The 22,690-nt window shown below is 49.2% G+C and overlaps 1 protein-coding gene across 1 annotated transcript in view; it reads left to right on the top strand.

Annotated features, from left to right (window-relative positions):
- Nucleotides 1-22,690, top strand: part of Itsn1 (intersectin 1) — a 176,310-nt gene that overhangs the window by 127,564 nt on the left and 26,056 nt on the right. The window contains exons 26-29 of the mRNA XM_032900414.1: nucleotides 1,482-1,527; nucleotides 3,575-3,696; nucleotides 8,412-8,529; nucleotides 10,011-10,202. Of these exons, the coding sequence (XP_032756305.1) occupies nucleotides 1,482-1,527; nucleotides 3,575-3,696; nucleotides 8,412-8,529; nucleotides 10,011-10,202 (478 nt within the window). The remainder of the gene's footprint in view (nucleotides 1-1,481; nucleotides 1,528-3,574; nucleotides 3,697-8,411; nucleotides 8,530-10,010; nucleotides 10,203-22,690) is intronic.

Below are 22,690 nucleotides of genomic sequence, written 5' to 3'. Positions count from 1 at the left end.
CCTACGAGCTCTTTCTTACCATAGCCTTCAGTTGCTTCATTTTGGCTGCGGAATAGCTATCTGTTAAGATTTTTAAAGTCAAATACATTCAATTGTCAATAAAAATACAAAGTTAAGTGAGAGCAAAGTCCTACCAAACTTAAGAAAACAATGCACCATGGTCCAGACACCCGCTGGACCCATGGGTCTGAGAGGCTGTCCTCTGGGGTGGCTTTCCTATAGACTCAGCCAGGACAGAACCCTGTCCCCTCTGCCTGGGGCTTCTCACAGAGAACACGCTGGAGCCCCTTGACCTCTGTGGCTGTACATCACCCATTGTTCTCTTTTGTGCGCGAAGCATCGGGAATCCTTACAAGCTTATGCACAAGGCCAATGCAAGCACTCTTCCATTGCTGTTTCTTTATTTGATACTCTGACTATAAAAATAGCAAGTAAATTAATAGATTATTAATTATTAATAATTGGTTTAATAAATTGAACAGTTAGACCAAAATTATTTCAAGCCTTTCTTTTCTCTAACGGCCATTCAATTTCAGTGGCTGGAATATAGCAGCAATGATAAAATGTATTCCTTGTGGGCGGACTGCATTTTTATCTTCACAGTGACTCTGATGTGGCTTATTAAACCCTTTGTCTTATTTCAACTGAAATGCTTAATTTACTACAAGGGTAGGCACTCAAGGGGGAGCGTTAATTGACAATAAAGCACTTTGTCACCAGATTGCATTCTGGCCCCTGTCCTGGCTCCCGTGGTCTCTGCTGGCTGACTCAGCTGGGTCAGGGTCCATGGTATCCGGGAGGAATTCAGACCCAGAGTGTTTCTGTAACACTTGTTGTTGGGGGGAAATACAGATCTTGCTTGTGCTTCCAGCATGGAGAGAGGAAAGAGAATGGTGCTCAGTCTGAGATAGGGAGGGAACACCAGGCCGGGCAGCAGCCCCTCCCAGTAGAGAGAAGTGAGGGCAGGGGTGGTGCCTATCCTCCCAATGCTGGTGCAGCAACTCTTAAAGAAAGTTCTAGTACAAATATAGTGAAATGCCAATGTATTTAATGTATTGTGTCTGGGCTGTAGACACAGATGTCCGTAGTGGTCTACGTACTTTAACGTAGGGAATATTTCCTGGCTAGCCATGTGACCGTAAAGTGAGCCGACAGGCGAGCACAGTGCTGCTGGCACGGATGGCGCCTTCTCTTGGATTTGCCCGGCTCCAGGATGTGCCTGCACCACCAGCAGCCCAATCCAGAGCCTCCTGGCCTGCAGGGCCAGCATCTGCTCACTCACAGGGAAAAGGGCGGCTGTAGGAAAGCGCCCACTTCCACCCATGTCCCTGACACACTCCCTCTGGTTACATGCTTCCACATCTCCCTCCCCAGAATGAAGGGCGATTTTAGGGCTCCAGTGGGTTTGTATCATTAATCACTTTTTAAGTTACATGATGAACTCTTCAGCGTGCCAATGAGACCTTTTGCTCTGTTTTAAGGGCTCTGGAACTGCGGGGAAAACAGGGAGTTTAGGAAAAAAACCTGGTAAGTCACAAACCATGATGCCTGTGTTTCAATGTTAATGTACTTGATAGTTGTGGTTGTCCCCTAACCTTTGTTTATTACAGCCAGTTCTACAGTAGAGGCAAAGGCTCTTCCCTGTTAATCAAATGTACGTGACTCCCAAGGGCGCCTGTTGCTGCAGCTGTGGGGAATACATTTTCCCAGGCAAGATGGAGGGAAGTTGATTTGTACAGAGCTGGGAAACTGCAGGGTCGTCTGGTTGGGTTAGAAAGCCCTTGCTGGCTCCTTTACACAGCAGTGGAGGTCACGGGTCTCATTACTCTAGAATCAGGGGCTTTTCCCCAGGCAAACCTTGTACCATTGTACCAAATGGTACTCATGCTTCAGAATCCAGAATCTGTTTTATTTAAGCAAAATCACATGTTCTATTACTAGTGGCATGGAAGAGGGAAGGCGGCTGCTTTGAAATGCTACGGTTGCCGTGGCCTGTCTTCCCGCCAAGGCCGACAGAGCTGCTTTGCTCTCATGTCCTTAGGAAATTACAGGCTTGAATGGGCACTGCTCTGCTGAGAGGCCGTGTGTCAGCTCCACTTGGGCTCACAGACCCCGGAAAGGGGATTTTAGTCAGCACCATGCTGGACCTCTGCTGTTGCTGGGAGTTGTCTGTACTTTCAATGGGCGTCCTTCCAGAGCGCCCAGACAGCCTCCTGGCAGCGCTTAGATAGGCCTCACTTTACCTTGAAACTCACAAGCTACTTGGGGACACAGGGCCCTTTCAAAATGCCAGAACAGATTGCCAGCTAGGATGCCAGGTCCTTTGAGGAGCAGAAAACAGCTGACGCCAAATAGGACACTAACTGGGACTTTGTCCAAACCGAAAACTTGAATCTAGAACTTGTCTTAGCAGGCCAGAGGAGCGTCCTTCGCCCACACAGATTCCCTGCTCAGGGTCTCGGCTACACACGGACTAGCTGTGAGCTGGTTAGACACGGACTAGCTGTGAGCTGGTTAGACACAGACTAGCTGTGAGCTGGTTAGACACAGACTAGCTGTGAGCTGGTTAGACACAGACTAGCTGTGAGCTGGCCTCCGTGCCTTTGCCCTTCTGGGTTTTCTGAGGCACAGGCAGGCTGTTTCTCCTCCTGCTGTTGTGGTGGCCAGCCTCAGATTTCAGGGCACCGCGGTGAGGGCTTGTTAAAGGGGCAGGATCCTATTTCTGCCCTCCACACTGCAGAGCAGTGGGCGGTGTTAGAGTGTGGGACCTCCCCAAAACCCCGCCCCTTCTTTCCATCTTTCTGCACTTCCTTTCTTTCTGTCCCTTCAGCTTCATTGAGATGGGGATGAATGCGGAGAAGTAAACAGTTCAGAGAGCTGAGCCTGAGCCACACCAGACTGGGCTATGGTCCTGCTGGGAGTCTTCCCACAGGATCTTCAAGATTCAGACAAACCGTAGAACTACTTACATTTTTTTATTTCTGTGCTGAATTACTATTTTTGCATGACGTTCTCATAACTATGTTCATCTTGTAACTTGAAATAAGTTAAACTCACAGTTCTGTGATTCAAACCAGAAGTCCATGGATCACTCCCAGAAGAGGAGGCATGGCTAATTCAGCTCTGTTGGTGGGAGGGACAGACAGACTGCCCTAAGCTGTGTGTGTGAGTGAGCGGTAGCCAGGCTCCTGTGGGTTTCTGAGGAAAATCTCATTTTCTCCTATTACTATTCAGACAGAGGGAAATATCCCTCAGACTTATGGAGATGGGAGAGCAGGGTCCTGGCCCTTCATCTGGGTTCATAGTAACTGTGGGAGGCTCTTTGACAGGACCCATTGGGGCAGGCCGGATGCCACCTTGTGGCAGGGAGCTGTCATGAGGCAGTGAGGGGCCCAGAGAAGACTGAGCTGAGCAGAGAGACAAGCAGGGCATCTACACTGTCAGGAATTCAGAGGCCCCAGTTCAGAGTGGGAAGCAGCTAAGATTTCCATGGCTAGCGTGTGACCCTGAGAGAGAGCTAGGGAACCTCATCTCCACTCCACCGTCCACTGCAACATCTGGTCTTGTTTTTCAGAAATCGCCCAAGTCATTGCTTCCTACACTGCTACGGGTCCTGAACAGCTCACCCTGGCTCCTGGTCAGCTGATTTTGATCCGAAAAAAGAACCCCGGTGGATGGTGGGAAGGAGAACTACAAGTCAGTGTTTACATTTATTTAAAATTCTCTAAGCATGAACATGTAAAGTCTCAAGGGACAGCATTTCACTGCCCTCACTATCCGGGCCCTGAGCCTGAGAGGGACGCCCGTGTCTTCTGCACTCTGGTCTGAGGGCTGCAGCTCAGCTGAGCATGTATCCAGGAGTTCAACAAGCTCAGATTGGGAGTGCAGGAGACAGAATTTGCTCATAGGGCCTGCCTGCATAGAGACATCCTCATGGCCTGGCATACCGAAGTCGTGTTTCGTTGGCGGTGTGTTGGGATGTGCTAGTGTGGTGGGTGTCTTTCATGCAGTTGCTGTGTGTACCGAATCACATCCCTCATTCACCATTCTGACGCCTTTAGTTCTCACTTCCAGACACATAGATCAATCCTGCGGAAGGGCGTTAGTGGCAAGTTAGGGTGGTCGTGGATGTATCTTGTTCTTATGTAAAGACAAGGAAATGCGGACGGTATTTCGTGGCCCCATAGCAATGCTTGTTATTTGCAAGTGATAAGACAGTCGAGAACTAGGGTGCCACCTCGTCAGGTGATGAAAATGACCATCACCAGTGCAGACAAATGGATGGAACTCCCGCAAACACACTACCTACGAAGGGCACATCATTCGCACTGCATCCACAGAATTGCCTCAACCAAGTCTAATCCTGAGCAAACATAAACGCAAAGTGAGGATTACGTAGCTGTGCACCTCCAAAGCAACCACGGTTAAATTTCTAGGAAGGAGGTAAGAGAGATCGTAGCGACACTGGGTCTCACCGGACTGCACAGATGCAAGACAAGCCACTGTACTAAAACAGTCATTCTGTAGTTCAACTTTAATACCATGGTTCACGTTTCTAATACATGCCTATTGAAATATGTAGGGTTAAAGAACCGATTTGCAGCCAGGGCTACACAGAGAAACCCTGTCTCAAAAAAGGAAAAAAACAAACAAAAACAAGCCATGAACTGGGGCTGGAGAGATGGCTCAGTGATTAAGACCTGAAATAGGTTTTCAGTGCCTATATCAATGTCAGTTCTTACAGCAGCCTGTAACTTCAGCTCCAGGGGGCCTGGTGACCTCTCCTGACCTGTGTGCCCACACTACCCACACACATATAAACACGTCAATAAAAAAAAGAGTTCTTTTTTTTTTTTTTAAAGAACTGATGTAAGAGCCTGGTGACCAAGTATTTCAGCCACAAATGACGGGCAGGAAGGGCGGTGAGCATATAGGGTGAGCACGTAGCTGGCAGCCGGGCTGGGCATCAGCAGGGGTGGACCCACGTAAAGACCACGTGCACAGTCTGTACACCATTCCCGTTATTGCTACTTTTCAGTAACTTTGTTATTGTTGTTTTATTGGGGGGAGAGGTGTAGGTTTTGGGGGTTTTTTTGGTTTTTTTGTTTTTTTTTTTTTTTTGGAGCCACAGTTAGCTCAGTAGCGGGCTCCACCTTCCAGGAGTCACGTGTCCCAACATTACTTGACAAGATGAGACTTCAACTTGCTCATGTTCTAGAATCCTCATGGATCCTGGAACCAGCTGTTCACACACACACACACACACACACACACACACACACACACACACACACACACACACGTAGGAACGTAAGAGATCGGCCTGCTGGCTCTCCAGCAGGAAATGTCTCCTTTCTCCCCTCCACCTTCCTCTTAACTCAGCGAAGCCCAGTCTGGGACTGTAGGCTCCACCTGGCTCAGTTCCATCCACGTTCCTCCCTTTCTTCCTGAAGGAGAGTGTGGGACGTGGCTCACCACATAGGCATTTCACCACATAGGCCTGCCAAAGGGCTACATTTCCCACCCGCTGTCTGGTTTTATATACAGGAGAAGCATACAGTGTTCCTCCTTTAGACCCTAATGCTGGCCTGCCGCATAACACAGGCGGTTCCCACGTGTGGACCAACAGCTCATAGCAGGCCCTTTGTGACCTACACAAAGTAGGGTCGCAGTGACCCTCAGAATGAGCCCGTGATAACTGCTCCGGTGCTGTGCCTGTGGCCTGCTTATCACACTAGCTGCTGTGGCTCTGAAAGGGATGGTGTGAGAGACATGGTATGGCCATGGAGGACAGGGTGGGGTGGTTAAAGCTGAGGGAGACTCCTCAAGAAGGAAGAATTGCTGGCTGCGGCTCCCTGCTGCTCACAGTTCCTCCTCACAGCTGTGTCCAGGCCTATCCCGAATGAGGAAGGAGGACCCATGCTGGACACATGAGGAAAGACTTGCTCTTGGCCCAAAGAAAAGCCACCATGCGCAGCATAGCAGATGTCAGCTTATGCAGGGAGCTATCTGGGGCAGCAGAGCCCTGTCTGGAGGTGCTGGCCAGGAACAGTGGGCTTGCTGAGGAATCCAATCCTGAGTCCCAGAAATACATTCTCGTGTGTATGTGTATGAATGGCTGTGTGAATGTGCATGTAAACCTATAGTAGTTTTTGGTTTATTTTTTTAGACACGACCTTGGCTGGCCTGGACCTCACTGTGTACTATGTAGGCTAGGCCTCAAGTGTCAAACATCTAGTAGCTTGCACCTCCCAAGTGCTGGGATTAAAGGCCTTCTCTTACCTTTGAGGATCTCACTGTGTCATACACGGGTGCTCTCATCCTCCCTAGAATGGCAGATTGCAGGCCTCAGTCACAGGCGCCAGCTCCTACTCTGCTTTGGAACATGGCTGTGAGAGATGGAGACGGCTCCTCCGTTAAGCCGTCACCCCCGTGCAGCTCTGCCGTGGTCTCTGGTCCACGTGTCCCTCTGCTGTCCAAAATGTTCCCAGATCTCCCATTGCCTGTCTTCATCATTCCTGTGAGGTCCCCCAGCCATTTCTCTTCCTTCCTTTGCAGCAGCATATCTGTCCCACACTTGGCAGTTTGTCTGAGACAGCCAAACCCCTGGGCCTTAGGCCTTAGTGCCATGGGCCATAGCCCTCCTTCCCACTGACCTTCAGTTCCTCAAGGTTGGTTAGCCACACCTCACTTCGCCCAAAGCCCTTTGGGGCTCTTATAGCCCTTTCTCTGAACTCAGGGTTGGCCTCATGGTTCCCCACTAGCTGTTTCCTCGTCAGCGCCAATGCTATGACGCAGACTCTTCACGGACATTTCTGCTTCTGCACTTAGGTGATTGGCTCCCATCCTTAAAGAAGCACATATTGTAGCCCTCACACTCCTGACACATTACACAAGAACAGTGTGCAATGTCTCTAGACCTCACACATGCCCAGCATGGGTCCCTGTATGAAGACCCAGCGTAGAAGCACAGTGGAGAATAGCAAGTCTGTGCTCTGCCCTTGGAAAGCAGCAGCGGTGAGGCAGAAGCATTTCCGGGAGCTGTGTGGCAGGACACTAAGTCAGGAGCGGCCAGGCAAATACAGCAGTTACTGCAGATTCACAGTGCAGTGGGCATGTGTGGGGGTGTGGGGGTGTGTAGGTGTGCGTACACGAGTGCATTCATATGGTATTCTTTCTCCTCACAGTATGAATAGACAAGGATTAAATAGTTTTAATTTTTCATCATAGGTCCCATGTCTTATAACTTTCCTGATCATAGAATGCTCAGTATCTTGGATCAAATCAGTAAAAGCAAGAGGACAGTAGAAAGTGTGGTCAGTGCCATGAAATTAAGGCACTACAGTTCCTGCTGCTATCTGTGAGCCTCATGGCCTCTGAAACAGCGTCAAGTTGAGCATCTGCGTTCTGTAGACGCTTGGCGTTGTCTGAAATCACATAGAGCTCAGGGTTGGCAGTTGACTCAGCTTGACATCAACCCTTGGGACTGCTGTGTATCTTTTCAAGGTCACGTTAGCCATCTCAAAGTCAGAGTATCGATGCTGTTGCCTTCGGAGCTTCCTAGACAAAGACACCTGAGGGGCCTCGCCCTTAGCGAACACTCGTGGCATTAACCAGAATGTCTGCATCACCTGAGTCTAGCAGCAAAATGCTAACTGGTTTTGTATCTTTTTAACAAATAGTTTTAATTTTATGTGTATGGGTGTTTCTTGAACTTATGTCTGTGCAACATTTGCACACCTGGTGCCTGTGGAAGCCAGAAGAAGGCATCAGATATAGTGCCCAGAACTGGATTTACAGACAGTTGTAAGCTGCCATTTGGGGCTGGGAATTAAACAAGGGGCTTCTGCAAAAGCCAGGGCTCTGAACCCTGAGCCATCTCTCCAGCCCCTAGTTCTCTGTCTCAGCCACACCACAGGATATTCTGAATGTGATCTAGAATCCAGCCCTTGGGAAGCATCCAGGGCTCTGCCGACCAATGGCTGCCACACTTTGAACATAGCCAGGATGTGTGATTTCTGTGAGTTAATGCCCTGTCTCTCCGCCCAGTGTGAGCATTGCATAGCGTCCTACTATAAAACAAACCGTTTAAGAAAGATGGGCTTTATGGACTGACCCTGGACTCTGACCTCATAGGTAGCAATGAATAGCCTAATAAGAGCACCAGTGGAAGGGGAAGCCCTGGGTCCTGCTAAGACTGAATCCCCAGTGAACTAGACTGTTGGGGAGAGGGCGGCAATGGGGGGAGGATGGGGAGGGGAACACTCATAAGGAAGGGGATGTTTGCCTGGAAACCGGAAAGGAATAACACTCGAAATGTAAATAAGAAATACTCAAGTTAATAAAAAAAAAAAAAAAAAAAAAGAAAGATGGGCTTTGATGTTCATAAAACATTATTGTTTTCTTCTTAGGCTCGAGGGAAAAAGCGCCAGATAGGGTGGTTCCCAGCAAATTATGTCAAACTTCTAAGCCCTGGAACAAGCAAAATCACCCCAACTGAGCTACCCAAGACTGCAGTGCAGCCAGCAGGTAAGGTGCTTGTGAGTCAGTCCACTCCCACTGGGTTTCTCATCTAAAGTCTTGTGCTGTTTTCATGCATGCTTATGCCCTCAGACTTGCTCTCTGTGACCTCAGACTTGCTCTCTGTGGCCATTCTTTGCTGAGTCCTCATTGGACTCTGTTGGGAATGCTGTGGCATTAAAGGGGGTTTTTCTCTTGATTTCCTTCTAGCTATTTACACTGGGTTAGGGAACAGAAGGGGCCTTAAAAATAAACTGCTGGGGCCTCAGTAGGTTAAGAGCTGGAGCCATGAGGGTCTGTTGGTCATAACAGAAAAAACTGGAATAGCTCCCTGTGTCGTTTGCTGGGGACGAGGGGCTCACTGAGCAGGCAGGGTGTTCTGTGTGTTCTCCTCACAGGCAGGCAAAGGTGGACGCTGCAGTTGCCTGGCTGTCCTGCTTTCTGATCTAAGGCAGAGTTAGCTGTTCCACTGTCCTGGACAGAGCTCATGGAGGAACACATTTCTGTTTTAGGCCTTTAGGCCTCTGTACTCAGGACATGCATGGACAGCACGATGTTCCACTATCACCGTATGACTGGATGTGTATGCCCCTGTGAAACCAGCTTCAAACTTGCTGTCCTTGCAAGAAATGTCAGGACCAGTAAATGTGACTGACCTCTGATCCCCAACTGGTCCTCTTTGCATAAGCTGAGGCCTTATGTAAGCTACGGGGTGTGGTACCATCTGCTGTCCCCCAGGGGGATATGGCAGAGCCTTCCTATCAACGCACAAGCCCCTCACGGTGGTGGAAGCCCCAAGCCATCTGCAAAAGTGAATCTATTCTCCTAGCTGGAGAGTTTGAGACCTGAAGCTGTGTACAGGTTGGTTAAGGATGATTAAAGACACCAGGCAGTGAGGGTGAGTTAACCTGTTGTATGGTTGAAAGGAAAGAGGAAAAGGAACACTGTTGTTGAGTGTGGTCATCTGAGACAGGAAGAAAAGAGGAAAAGGAACACTGTTGTTGAGTGTGGTCACCTCTGAGACAGGAAGACAGCGGAGTCACCTGTTAGCACCAGTTTAACTTCTCCCTGAGGTGGAAGAGAGAAGATCAGGGGATAGCTTCATTCCATCTATAGAAAGGCCAGGCCCAGGGCTGCATGCTCAGTGCCAGGGCACACTCGGGTAGTGTGCATGCAGCCCTGGGTTCAACCTTCAACATCACAAAAAGAAATTAAACTAGAGATGGTCAAGTGCTGTGGTCCCCGGCTGTCGGTGCTATGCAGTGGGAACCGGGTGGTACAGCGATCTTCAGAGTCTTGAGTCTATTGCTGTCGTCTTAGAATTCAGTCCTTCCATTTTCCTCTATTGGCCACACTACGAGGAGCCCCTTTGGGTCCCCCACCCATCTCTCTCTTCCCCCTTCTGAAGGGAAAAACCCATTCAGGACCGTGTGGCAGCCAGTGGTGGCCCCACTAGGTGGCCAGCTGCTCACCCAGCCTTGTCTCCGCAGTGTGCCAGGTGATCGGGATGTACGATTACACCGCGCAGAACGACGATGAGCTAGCCTTCAGCAAAGGCCAGATCATCAACGTCCTCAGCAAGGAGGACCCGGACTGGTGGAAAGGAGAAGTCAGTGGGCAGGTTGGGCTCTTCCCGTCCAATTATGTGAAGCTGACCACAGACATGGACCCCAGCCAGCAATGTAAGTGCCCTGGCGGCCCGCTTCCTCTCCTCTCTGGTTTCTTCCCGTAAGACATGCAGCATTGCTCTGAGTCTGCCGAGCTTGGTTTGCAGAACTTAAAGCAGACCACTGCTGCATTTGCAACAGTCTCTTTGAAGACCTTCTGTGATGCGAACTATCTCGTGGGGTTTTGTTTTTGTTTTAAATTTTCATTCTTTCTGTAGCATGCCCCCCTCCCCTCCCCTCCCTTCCTCCCCCTCCTCCTGTTTTTTCTTTTTTTTTTTGTATCATTCTGGCACCATGCTGTGGCACATGCCTGACTCATTTCCCTCGCTTGGATTTTGCTCATTGTTTTGTTTTGCTTATGTGTTGTTTTCCTCCTTTTTCTAGGAATCATATGTTGTCCATCCCCCCTCAGGCTTGAAAGCCCTCAAAGAGACCCACTATCCCATATCACTGCCCAGAGGGATGATGGGAGATGCAGCCTTGATCATGTGACTTGCAGCATGATCACCTACTGCCTTCTGAGTAGAAGAACTCACTGCAGAGCAGTTTACCTCATTTGACCTTAGTTGCATGTGATCGAAATGTCTGAGTCACTGCGTGCAGAGGCAGAAGCAAATTGCAGAACTGCACAGGGTGGTGGGTCCTTTTGTGGCTTTCCTAGTCACTCAGACTGACGGCCCCGCCTTCACACAGGCGCTTTCAATAGTTTTAAGATTATTTTTAAATGTGTATTTTAGCCTTTTAATAAAAATCAATCAATTACTTCTTTGCTATTTTGGTTTTGCAAAAAGACCCACTATCAAGGAATGCTGCATGTACGATTAAACACTGTTCCGAGCGTCCGTAAACCTGAGACTTGATGTATCTTTGCCATTTGTTCAGTGTTACCAACCACATTGTGTAGTTGGGGCCTTTCCCCGATGTAGAGCACAGAGGAGCTGGGTGCACCTGTTTGAAGATGTGTAGACTGAGCCTGAGTAAACAGACGGTGCTATGCCTGTCTGTGACTGACGTGTAACGTCTGTGCTGAGGAAGTAGCTCTCCACATGGCAAACACCACCACCGTTACAATGCTCTCATCGACTGCAGTAACTTGATTTTGCACAGTGACCTTGTAGCCACCCGAGGAAGCACCCGTGTTTCCGTTTGGTATCATCTGGTTGTGCTGGTGTTTGGTTTTGAGTCTTTAATGTGGCGTGTTTTCATACCATGAGTCAGTGAGACGCCACTGCCTGGTTACGGTCATCGCTGTCCACTGTCTTCGTCTCTGTTACACGACGGTTTATTCAGTTGCTTTTCATGGAATATTTTGAACAAGTAATTTTCTTGACAAGAAAGAATGTATAGAAGTCTCCCCACAATTAATTTCCAGTGTTTACATTTTTTAACTAGACTGTGGAGTTTCTACAGATTAATATGAAATGGCGCTCCTGGTCCTTGTGTGTGTGTTAACTCGTGCTGTAGCTGATGCCATGTTTGTCTTTAGACATTAGTTGGAAGCTCTCAATAAAAAAAGAAAAAGAAAAGGTGCCCACCGCTGACAGCACAGAAAATGGGTTGTGGAAGCCTGAAGCGCCATTTAGCTGTCCTAGTAGTAAGTGTAACCTGGCGTCCCTCTGGGCTCCTACCGGGGAGACGCCGTGCTGGCGGTGTTCATGGTGCTGAGGATGGGCCGCCCTCCTTGTCGCCCTGGGCTCAGTGTTTCCATGCATATGATTGTAAAATATATAAATACACAAACCTGCAGCTTTAACAATTGTAATACAACCTTTTGGATTAGTTATGTGTATAGATAATTAAATTCTTCATATAAAAGTTAGATGGAAATGTCTCTGTGTTCTTGCTGTTGGAATCTTGATGTGGTGAGGGGCACCACACAGACAGATGTCAGCCGTTGGCCTGCCTGCGTGTCAAGTGTGAATACAGACATAACCCCAGAGTGGGGCCTCCGTCCATATTTAACAGTGCCTCCTTATTAGTACTGTTTCCTGTGTGGAAGTCCACCACCCAGCTTAGCTGTCACCTCTCATTGGACTTAGAGTTTATGTTGTTGACACATTGACAGGTGTGTGATTTGGCACAAAATATTGGTTCAAGAATCATGTCATAACAAGGAACTAGTGGCTGCCAAAATATACTTGGATAAAGGCAGACTTGCATATTCCCTGTTGTGTGGGATCACGTCAGCCAGGCACACTCTTGTGATCTTTACAGAGACATATACACAGATGACATTGTTAGACATGAAGGACACGTGAGTGATGCTGTCCTTGAGAACCTCACTTAACAGGCCTTCCCACCCTCATTGCAATTTTACCAAGTTGGCAAAAAGGTTTTGGGAAGGGGGTGATTCATCTGCCGTGCATTGGGTGCCCTGCTGGCTTCTAAGGGGCTAATGGGTGAAGACAGAGTTCACATAAACACGGAGCATGTGTTAGTTCTGTGCAGAAGTGTGTGAACGGCAGATTGAGTGAGCTATCTAGCACCGGGTTGGGGGTGGGGGATGCTGCAGGGCAAGAATAGAAACCCCCCCACAGGGGTGCAGTGGAGACCCAAGGGTCAAGAAGGAGCCAGGTGAGGTGCACCGAGACGTCAGAACAGGAAAACCCTGGAGGGAGGGAAGGGTTCTTCCTGTCTCCCAGCCAGCCCCTCACAGAACAATGACCAAGTCTCCAGGCCTCCTCTCCCTGGGACCGCCTCACTCCCTAAGGTGGTGCTCCTCCAGGGTTGAGGTTGGCGGTGGGATGCAGTTGTCAAGGTGGGTGATGCCACACCTCACTTTCAACTCTCCGGTCCCCTCACATCTCTTCAGTTTTTTGGCCTGCAGAGAGGCCATCTGAACCTCTGCGTTTTAGACAGAAGCCCACTACCAGCATCCTGTGGGGGGATGGGTCACCCTATGAGGTGCAGCACAGGTCACAGGACAGTGTGGTCCGTTCCCGTGTGGCCAGCGCTGAGCCGAGGAAGCCAGGACTCACCCTACCGGCCACTATGGCTAAAGTCCACACTGTTGCCCTGGTCCCGGTGGTCACCTCACGCATGGCCCTGAGGTTGCCCTGCTGGTAATTACTGCTAAAGAGATGCTCTTATTCTGTAAGCTCCCCTTCTGTCTGGCATAGCAGTCTCATGACTGCTCCTCGCTTTTCTAGCTATCCTCTATGTTCTCCGCTTTCAAAGTTGGATTAAAAAGTAAAGCATCCCTCAGACTTAAAGATACTACAGCTGGGTTGATTTTTGTGGGTGTATATGAGGGTTTTTTTTTTTTTTTTTTTTTTTTTTTTTTTTTTCGGAGCTGGGGACCAACCCAGGGCCTTGCGCTTTTTATAGGCAAGCGCTCTACCACTGAGCTAAATCCCCAACCCCGAGGGGTTTTTTAATGTTTACATTTACTCTGGTGCGTGCGTGTGTGTGCATGTGTGAGTGTGTGTGAAAAATCCCTCTACCAAGTGTGCCACCATACCCTGCCTAAAACAGTAGTTTCATATCACTTACCCCTATCCGGGCATGCGGTAGGTTTGAGAACTTCAAACTTTCCGTTGTATAAGCAGATCAAACAGCTATAGAATACACCTAATTCCAGGTCTTGACACAGCACATCACCCTTCGGAGCAACCAAGCTGTCACCCTGCCTTCCTCTCCCTTTGGGGCCAAGCTTCCCAGAAGTAGTGGTGTCCTGGATCCAGCCCATGCGTGCTCAGACTGAGGCCTATGGACTTGGGTCTGGGCAGTCTCAACTCTGGCCCAACCTGGGAAGCTTCCCACTCACATAACAACCCTGCTTCCTGGATATGGAAAATCTTTTTTTGATGTTATTTATTTAATGTATATGAGTACATTGTAGCTGTCTTAGACACACCAGAAGAGGGCATCGGATCTCATTACAGATGGTTGTGAGCCACCATGTGGTTGCTAGGAATTGAACTCAGGACCTCTGGAAGAGCAGTCAGTGCTCTTAACCACTGAGCCATCTCTCTAACCCAGAAAATCTTTTTTTTTTTTTTTTTTTTTTTTTTTTTGAGGACTATTTCTTTTTCCTTTCTGCAAAATTATAAATTAATCTATTTATTCTCTTTTAGACCCCAAAATATCCAAGAGAATTATTGTAGAAGCTACATTGAAAGTCACACACACAGGGTAAATGCATAGGAAAATAAATGTCTGGTGATTTGGGATCTGGTAAGACACAGGATAGTGGGGCTGGAGAGAAGGCTCAGCAGTTCAGAGTGCTGTCTGCTCTTCCAAATGACCCAGGTTTGATTCCCAACACCCACATAGCAGCTCACAGCCCCCTGGGAATCCGACACCTTCTGCCCTCACAGGCACCAGGCACATGCATAGTGACACACAGACAGACAGACGTGCAGACAAAGCACCCACACATGTAAAATAATATAAACTATACAGACAACTGGCAATAAATTCCAAAGTTCTGATACCATCATGTGAAAATTTCTCCTTGCCCTCTTTCCTTGAACCCGGTTCAGATGAGAACCTCACCAGAAAGCTTGTGCTTCTTGGTTCTATTCTTTATATTGAAAGCTGCCAGGCATTAAAATAAAGAAGTCTGAATTTACTAAATCAAAGGCTGTGTTTCTTAGACATGGCCATTGGTTTTAAAACTCATGTGTCATGACTACACAGCACACTACCTCCTAGACACTACCTGGTGCTCTCTGCTGTCCGAGGTCTGTGTGTGTGCACACAGACAGACATAGGCAGTGGGAAAGGGACCTGAGTGTATTTATCTGTGACTTGTCTATCATAGGGCTGAAGAGGAGGTCAGGGTACAGCCAGAAGCAGAGCTGTATAGAAGACTGAAACACGGACAGACCTTTGCGGTTTTCATATCTGCTTGGCCCATCATGCCACAGGGCACAAGAACAGTGTGTCCCTTACTTCACTTTAGCCATATTTGTTAAGGGCAGACACTCCTTTCTCCTCAGTTCTCCAGGCCTGCCCAGGAGAGAGCATGGCTTTGTTCAGTTTGTCCCAGTGTGCATCCTACCTGTGTGCTCCTGACCTCTGCCTCCCTCCCTCCTCCCCTCCCCACATGACCCATGCCACCCCCTTCATCTCTGTCATTCTTGTGCACTAAGCCAGGTTACACCCTAAGGAGTGGAGGACAAGGTGTGAGAGTGAGGGACAGAGATGCTCCCTAAGGAATGCTTGACAGTGCTGAGCTCTTAGCTTGGCAGTGAGGACACTGAGAAACTAGGGTTTGCTCAAATTGGTTTGCTCAAGCTGCACCTGCACAGATTACTGCCGGCTGTCACTTTGATTGGAAGAGTGGGTGCCTTTTCCTTCCTGTGACTCTTTTGTCACCCAGATTGGGGGTTCCACCCTATCCTACTTTAAGCTTAGCCCAGTTTCCCACAGACAGACATGTCCCAGAGAGCCTCACTCTGGGCCAACTGTGGCTTCTAAATTTTCATTCCTGGCTGCAGCCAGAAGACCAGGGTGCTGAAAATGTAAACACTACTCAGATACAGTTTAATCTAATAGTGGGCTCTGGGGAAATGAGCATGATTGTATCTTGGGAGCATTAAAGGTATTCTGGGATGACCGTGTAGAGCATGGGTTCGAATTCCAACTCTGCTACTTTGTGGTCCTGGGCCCGTTATTTAAGCTCTTTGAACTTCACCAGCAGAGAGATACAAACACCAGCAAGCAACCAGTACATAAGGGAGGACCTGTTCTTGATTTATGCCTGGTCAGTAAGCATCATGGACCCCATCTTGGGGCTTCCAGCTTACTGTCTTGCAGAGCATTTAAGATTCATCAGTGAGTGCTTTACCAGAGGAGAGATTTCAGAGAGAATGGGAGTTCCCTGAAGCATTTGCATGGGTCTCCCAAACGTTGCCCTCCTAACTTGCAAGCAAAGAGCTCCTCCTCTCTGGCAGCAGGGGGCTCACCTGCATGGCAGCCTTTTGGAGCCTCTGTCTCACAGGTTTGAACAATGCTGACACTGTCTCAACCCAGCATCTCCCCGGCACACCACCGATGCAAGTTACCTCTTTCACAGGCTGACAGTGGGGCGCCCGCCCGACCAGAGAAAGGGAGAGAGCGTGTAAGGCTTTTAAATACCACAAGCACAGGCAGATTGTTGGCAGGCCCTTACAGGCAATAAACCTGTCACAGATGTGTTAAGTCACTGGTCCTGGGTTTCTCATCACGGCCTCCTGTGGCCTCAAGTCCTGCCAGCAAAGAACGGAATGTTTGCTCCTTGCCCTTGCTAGGCATGCTGGCTTGACCAGAGACATGTGCTCCCCAGAGCAGCTGCGCCAGACCACTTACACTCCCAGAAGCACATTGCCCCATCACCCTGCTGCGTGCATCCCTCACGGAACTGGCCTTGGCTCCCTCTGATCTGTTTGCTGAACCAGAGCGGGACACCAGCCCCAGCGGAGCAGACAAAGCCAAGCAGGAATCTTGGCTGTCTAGGGCATTGCCTTGGAATCCCATAGCCCTGTGGGAAGCCTTACATAGCTGTACTCTCCCTCAGTAACCAGCCCCCACTATCTAATGGGAACTCTCACCCCACCCCATCCTCAAGAGACAGAAGAAAATCTGCTTGTCAATATCCCTCCTTTCTCCCTCTTGCTGCAGCAAAGGCTTCAGAGGTCTGCCCTGCCCCAGTTTTCCCCTCTCCTTTTGTATACACACACACACACACACACACACACACACACACACACACACACACACACACACACACACGATATGATGGACCCTGCCTGGTGGCTGTGAGCATTGGTACACATGCTGGTGCGATACCCGATTTTGAACCAATAGGAGTGGGAAGAGACGCCAGCAGATCGGTAAAGTCCAGCTCGTAGTGAATAGATAAAACCAGACAGAGTGGACCAGTGGCTGGTGCCGTTTGCAGGGGACGCCCTGGAAGTCCAAAGCAGCTGTGGCTTCTAAATGTTCATCCCTGGCTGCAACCAGGAGCCCATGGTGCCAAATACAGGAACACTACTCTGATATAGTTTATCTAATAGCAGCCTCCTCCAGCCTGGAACAGCAAGTGTCAGAGCGCACGTCTGCTCCATCTGGTTGTTCCCCCTGCATCGGGGAAAGTGACAGGTGGGATGGGTGGGAAGCCATCCCAGATTCAAACCTTGGTCACTGTCTCCCCCTTGGGCTCCCCTGTGCTACCTCCTACTCGGGAGATGGTACATGGGTACTTGTATCCATAGAGTCTTCAATCATCTGGCTCTGCCCTGCCTGCCCAGTCTTAAACAAGTCCCAAATCTACCTTCACCCCTATATCCTCCTCTATACACCCTGAAATTTTTGCCTTAAGTTTAAACTGCTGGTACACTCCAGTAACACATGCCCTCCCCCAACCCCGAACCCCTCCTGCTCTCTGCTACCCTCCCTACCATGTTACCTGGCCAGGAAGTCTTTTCACACAAAATGACAACGAGACCTGGAGGCCAATACATACACACACGGACACTGGGTAAGTCAGACATTATTTTGTGGCCGTGACAGGGCCCTAAGGAGGACCTCACAAAGAGTCTTCTTTTGGCTACAGATAAATCCGTACATTCTCATATAGGGTGTGCCCAGCTTGCTCTGTGGCTCTGGGCCTCTGGTGAGGCAGAACACCACGGCGGCAGGAACCTGTGACAAGGCAGGCTCACCGACCTCATCGAGGCTTAGAAACAATGATAGGAGGAGGTCAGGGACCAGATACCCGTCAAAGGCCTCATCATCTTCCTCCAACCAAGTCCACCTTCTACACCTCCCAGTCATGCTAGCATATTAGGTCTCCACCATGAGTTGAGAGATGGCTGGTTCTCTCCTCACCCACCCACCTATCCGGGATTGGGAGCACCAGTTGGAGGCTGAGCACACGTGAGCCTTTGGGGTGTGTGTGTGGATTGGGGATCATCCGCAAACTGTAAGATAAAACTCATCCCTCATTCCACTGCGTTCCTTGCACAGGGATAGCCTACCAAGCCCATCAGGAACTCCACGGGGAACCTGGCGTGTGGTGTATGCCTGCAATCCCGGCACTGGGGAATCTGAGACAGGAGGATCGTGATTTTGGGCTTTGTAGTGAGATGATGTCAAAAGTCAATAAATTGGTCTGGGAATGTAGCTTAGTTAGTAGTCCTGAGTTCAGTCCTCAGCACCACATAAACAGGCATGGTGTACACCTGTATCTACACCTGTAATCTTAGCATTTGGGATGTGGAGGCAGAGGGACAAGAAGTTCACCCTCAGCATAGATAGTTCTAGGCCAGCCTGAGAGAGAGAGAGAGAGAGAGAGAGAGAGAGACAGACAGACAGACAGACAGACAGACAGACAGACATATACACAGAGACAGACAGACATACACACATGCATTAACTAATAAAAACAGTATCTGCAGAGGACCTAGAGTTATGGCTCAGTGGTAAGACTTGTGCTTAACATGGGTGAGACCCCAACTTCTCTCCCCAGAACTACAACAGTGGGTGAATCATCACAGGACACACATATGGTAGGATCCCCTTCTCTTGCTGGTTGTAACTCACAGTCCGATTAACGCATTTGCATATTTCCCATGGCCCCTCACTCTTGGGGCTGCAGAGGAAGTGTGGGGTGTTGGTGTGGTCCTTTGTCTTTGCTCTCTTCCCTTGTCTCCCCAGTCAGGCCGTGGCTTCTACCATCTCATCACTGTGTGTGGCAGAGAACCCAGCAGGAAGTCTGTGCTGGGAATGGTGCTGGGGACAGCGGCAAAGTCAGAGAAAGTTATTTTTTGTGGAAAGGCCCTAAACCAGGAAGTGTTCTCCATTCTTGTGATCACTTAACAAGTGCACACGTCCTGTGCGTATTTGGGATTTAGCCTCCCCCATGAGTGTGGCTGCCTCACAGACTCATCCCTGGGTGGATCCTGTAGCTGCTGACACAGACAGGAGATGTCTGGGGTTGGAGGTGTATTCTACTGGAGTCAGTTTGTCAGGGACCAGGGTGTCAGGGTTGAGAAGTACACCTCCTACACACGGCCATCAGAGCCTCTTGTGGGCTGGTCAACCAAGGGTCTCTTACATGGATTTTATTTTTATTTATGTGTATATGTGTGCCATGAATACATGGATGGTGCCTGAGGAGACCAGAAGAAGGTGTTGGATCCCCTAGAGTTACAGGTGGCTGTAAGCCACCAAATGGGGATGCCAGGGACCAAACTTAACTGCTGAGCCACCTCTCCAGCCCCAGGGGGTTTTGTTTTTGTTTGTTTTGTTTTGAGAAACCTCATTGCCTTGACCCAGACTTACTGCAGCCAGCTCCTGGAAGCCTGGACTCTAAGACCAAGATTGTCCTCAAATAGACCTTACAGGAAGTGATGGAAGAAAAGATGGTGGCCTCCCTGGGAACACAAGTGGTTTTTTTTTTTATGGTCCTGTTTCCAGCGAGCATTTCCGATCGAGAAAATAAACATTGCTTTCTATACTCTGCTGCCCCAGCCATTGACTGAGGTGTTAGGTGGCATGGTCAGTTGGGATAGTGTGACCTCACATGAACCTCCAGAGGCCGCAAGAACAGAACATCAGGGCTCCCATGGGCCCTGAGGTGCAGGCAGCCTTTTAGGCACAGAGTTCTGTCACAGCCGTCATAGCTGCCAATACATTTTGGATGATTGTCCATGTGGCCAGCCCTGAGCTGCTGTCAGCTGAGCAGCTGTGGAGGCTCTCATGTCCCATGCACTGGGACAGCTGTAGTTTCTGGTTCTTATTCCTCTCCATCCTGGGCATCTGAACACCTTTTCTCTCTGAAGCTTCCCTTCTGATGTGACCTGAACTGGGTCCCCTAGTATTTGTAGGTCAAAGCTCTAACCCTGAGGACCACAGGATGTGACTGACATTGGAGATAGTGAGTGCCTTCAAAGATGTGTTTAAATGTGACCCTGGGGGTTGGGGATTTAGCTCAGTGGTAGAGCGCTTGCCTAGCAAGCACAAGGCCCTGGGTTCAGTCCCCAGCTCCGGAAAAAAAAAAATGTGACCCTGGGGCCTTCAGAGTGGATCCAGCTCTGAAGTGTGTGAAGCTGTGTGACAGGTGTCCTTTTAAGAAGAAACCTCACACGAATGGGCACCATGCTTTATGTGCAAAAGAGAGGAAAGGTTCTGTGGGACACATAAAGACAAGGAACCCTGCCGATACCTTGACTTGATCTTGGACTGCAGCCTTCCCTGGCCATGAGGAAGTAAACTTGTGTTTTTAAAGCTACCCAGTCTATGGTTGGTCCTGGCTACCAGGACACACAAAACACCACCTGTCCAGCAAGGCCAAGACATAACAGCTAAGAATATGGACGTAGGTCCTACTTCCTTTGTTGTTTCTTAACTGGGGCTTTATTGAATTGTCTTGTGTCTCTGAGTCCTCACCTTCTCATTGTGGGTAATGGTTGCTACCCCAGGATTGTTGGTGAGGATGGAGTTGTTATATACAAGGGTCTGGAGCATCTAGTTCAACATTGCTGTTTGCCACCGCCCAGTGTCTTCTCTTTCTCACACCCATTCCTCTGGCTCCAAGCACACAACTCTGATTCTCCCGTGATCCTACCATCTTTCTCCATGATGTCTTAGTGTATGCGACTGTAACAAAATACCTGAAAGTAGCCAAGTGGTAAATAATGTTTACTTGCTGGTAGTTCTGGAGGCTTGGAAGTCCAAGATCCAGGGACTGCATATGGCATAGCCACCACCCCCATACATCACCCCATCCCAGACAGATGGAAGAATTAAAGCGTGTGCATGAGAAAATGGCACCTGCTACATGTTCGCATCCATATCCTATCCCTTAGGAAGCAACACTGCTCTACTCATGAGAATGATCAGCCCTAGTCATCCCTGAAGTCCCAGACCTCTGCAGGTTAGTATGTGAACATTGAAGAACACGTCAGCAACAGTTAGTCCCCAATTCCCCCTCTGCAAAATCTTCCCAGACCTCTCTGGTCAAAGCCACTGCCTCCTTCCTCCAATCCCGTAGAAACATGTCACCCCATGCTGCTGTCACACTTTCATCTGCCTTGCATACCTGAAGGGTTTATTTACAGCCATTTCTAAGGAAGCCTAAAAATCCTGGGGATACAGCTCATCAGAAGTGGGTGCTCAGAAAGCTAAGGAAGCATGTGTGGAGACACAAACGCAGCCAAGAACGAAGGAAAAATTCAGACTATAAAGGGCGGTGGTACCTGTGCCAGGAATCCAGCATTAGAAATCCAGAATGGTGGGCTGCTCACTGCATTCGTTGTCACAGGAGTAGACTATCCCTGGGAGGAATTCCATTTCCATAGTTTGCCATGGCAAGCCAGGTAGACCAGATGGCCCTTCTTGGAAGATGATGATATTAATTAAAGATTATGGCTGCTTTTCAACTTCTTGGGTTTGCAACTGAGTGAGGAGGTTGGATGCAGACTCCCAGGCAGGCCCAGCTACATACTCACAGTGAGTCCCCTAAGACAGGCCAGAGTGAGATAACCAGGCTAAGCTACACAGGGATCTTTGATGCCATTGGTAGCCTCTCCAACCTCCCGTCACAGCCTCTCACTAGCTCCTGCTCTCTTATCAAAATCAAATCCTGAGAATTTGCAATTCTCCTGTCCTGGGAACTGATGACATCTCACAGCCATGCTCTTCCAGAGGCAGCTGTGAGTCAACAAGGGTAGAGAAGCCAGTCTAGGATGCCAGGGTCTCCAGAAGATGAGGACCCAGATGTCCTGTTCATCGTTGCCTTCAGTTCAAGCACAGAGGATGCCTTCCAACAGGAGCACAACCCCTCCTGGCTGAGAGGCAGGAAGGATTCTCTGTGCAGCTCTGATAAAGCCAGAGAACAAGGCTGAGCTGCATCACCTCACATGCCACTCTGCCTGGGACACTGAGTGTTTCCTAACAGAATCAATACCCTAGGAGGATCAAGTCCAGCCTTGGGGCAGGAAAAGTGTAGCTCACGTGGCGAGAGAGACTAAGGTCTTGGAGCATCCCTATTTTCCACATGCAGGCTCACTTGAACAACCCCTATTGTACAGACAGGAACTCCAGGCACCAATCAACATCTACTGTCACTTAGCAAAGGGATCTGGGCTGAATGTCCCTAGAAGCACTGTGCTGTCTTTCCCTTGAAATGAAAACCCGTCATCCAGGCTTCTGCATGGCTCTCCTGCCGCTTCTCATTGTGTCTGCATTTGTTCTGGCATCGATACCCTCATAACATGGCCTTTTCTATGCCCTGTGTCTCCCACAAGCGTCTGTGTTCACCTAGCAGCTTCTACAGCACTGTTGGCTGGCCCATTCTTTGTGAGTGTGAGTGTGCAGGTGTGAGTGTGAGTACACGCGGGTGTGATGCTCAGAAGTCATCCTACCTCAAGTATCGTTCCTCAGGAGCTATCCACTATAGTTTTTGAGACTGTGTTTCTCAGAGACACTCGGGGCTTGCCAAATGCTAAGCCAGTCTGGCTGGCCAGCAAGCCTCATAAATCTGCCTATTGGTGCCTCACCCCCAAGTGCTGGGA

The sequence above is a fragment of the Rattus rattus genome, chromosome 4 (genome assembly GCF_011064425.1).
Source record: "Rattus rattus isolate New Zealand chromosome 4, Rrattus_CSIRO_v1, whole genome shotgun sequence".
Classification (NCBI taxonomy): domain Eukaryota; kingdom Metazoa; phylum Chordata; class Mammalia; order Rodentia; family Muridae; genus Rattus; species Rattus rattus.
Note: the sequence above shows the minus strand (reverse complement) of the source record. Positions and strands in the feature narration are given on the sequence as shown.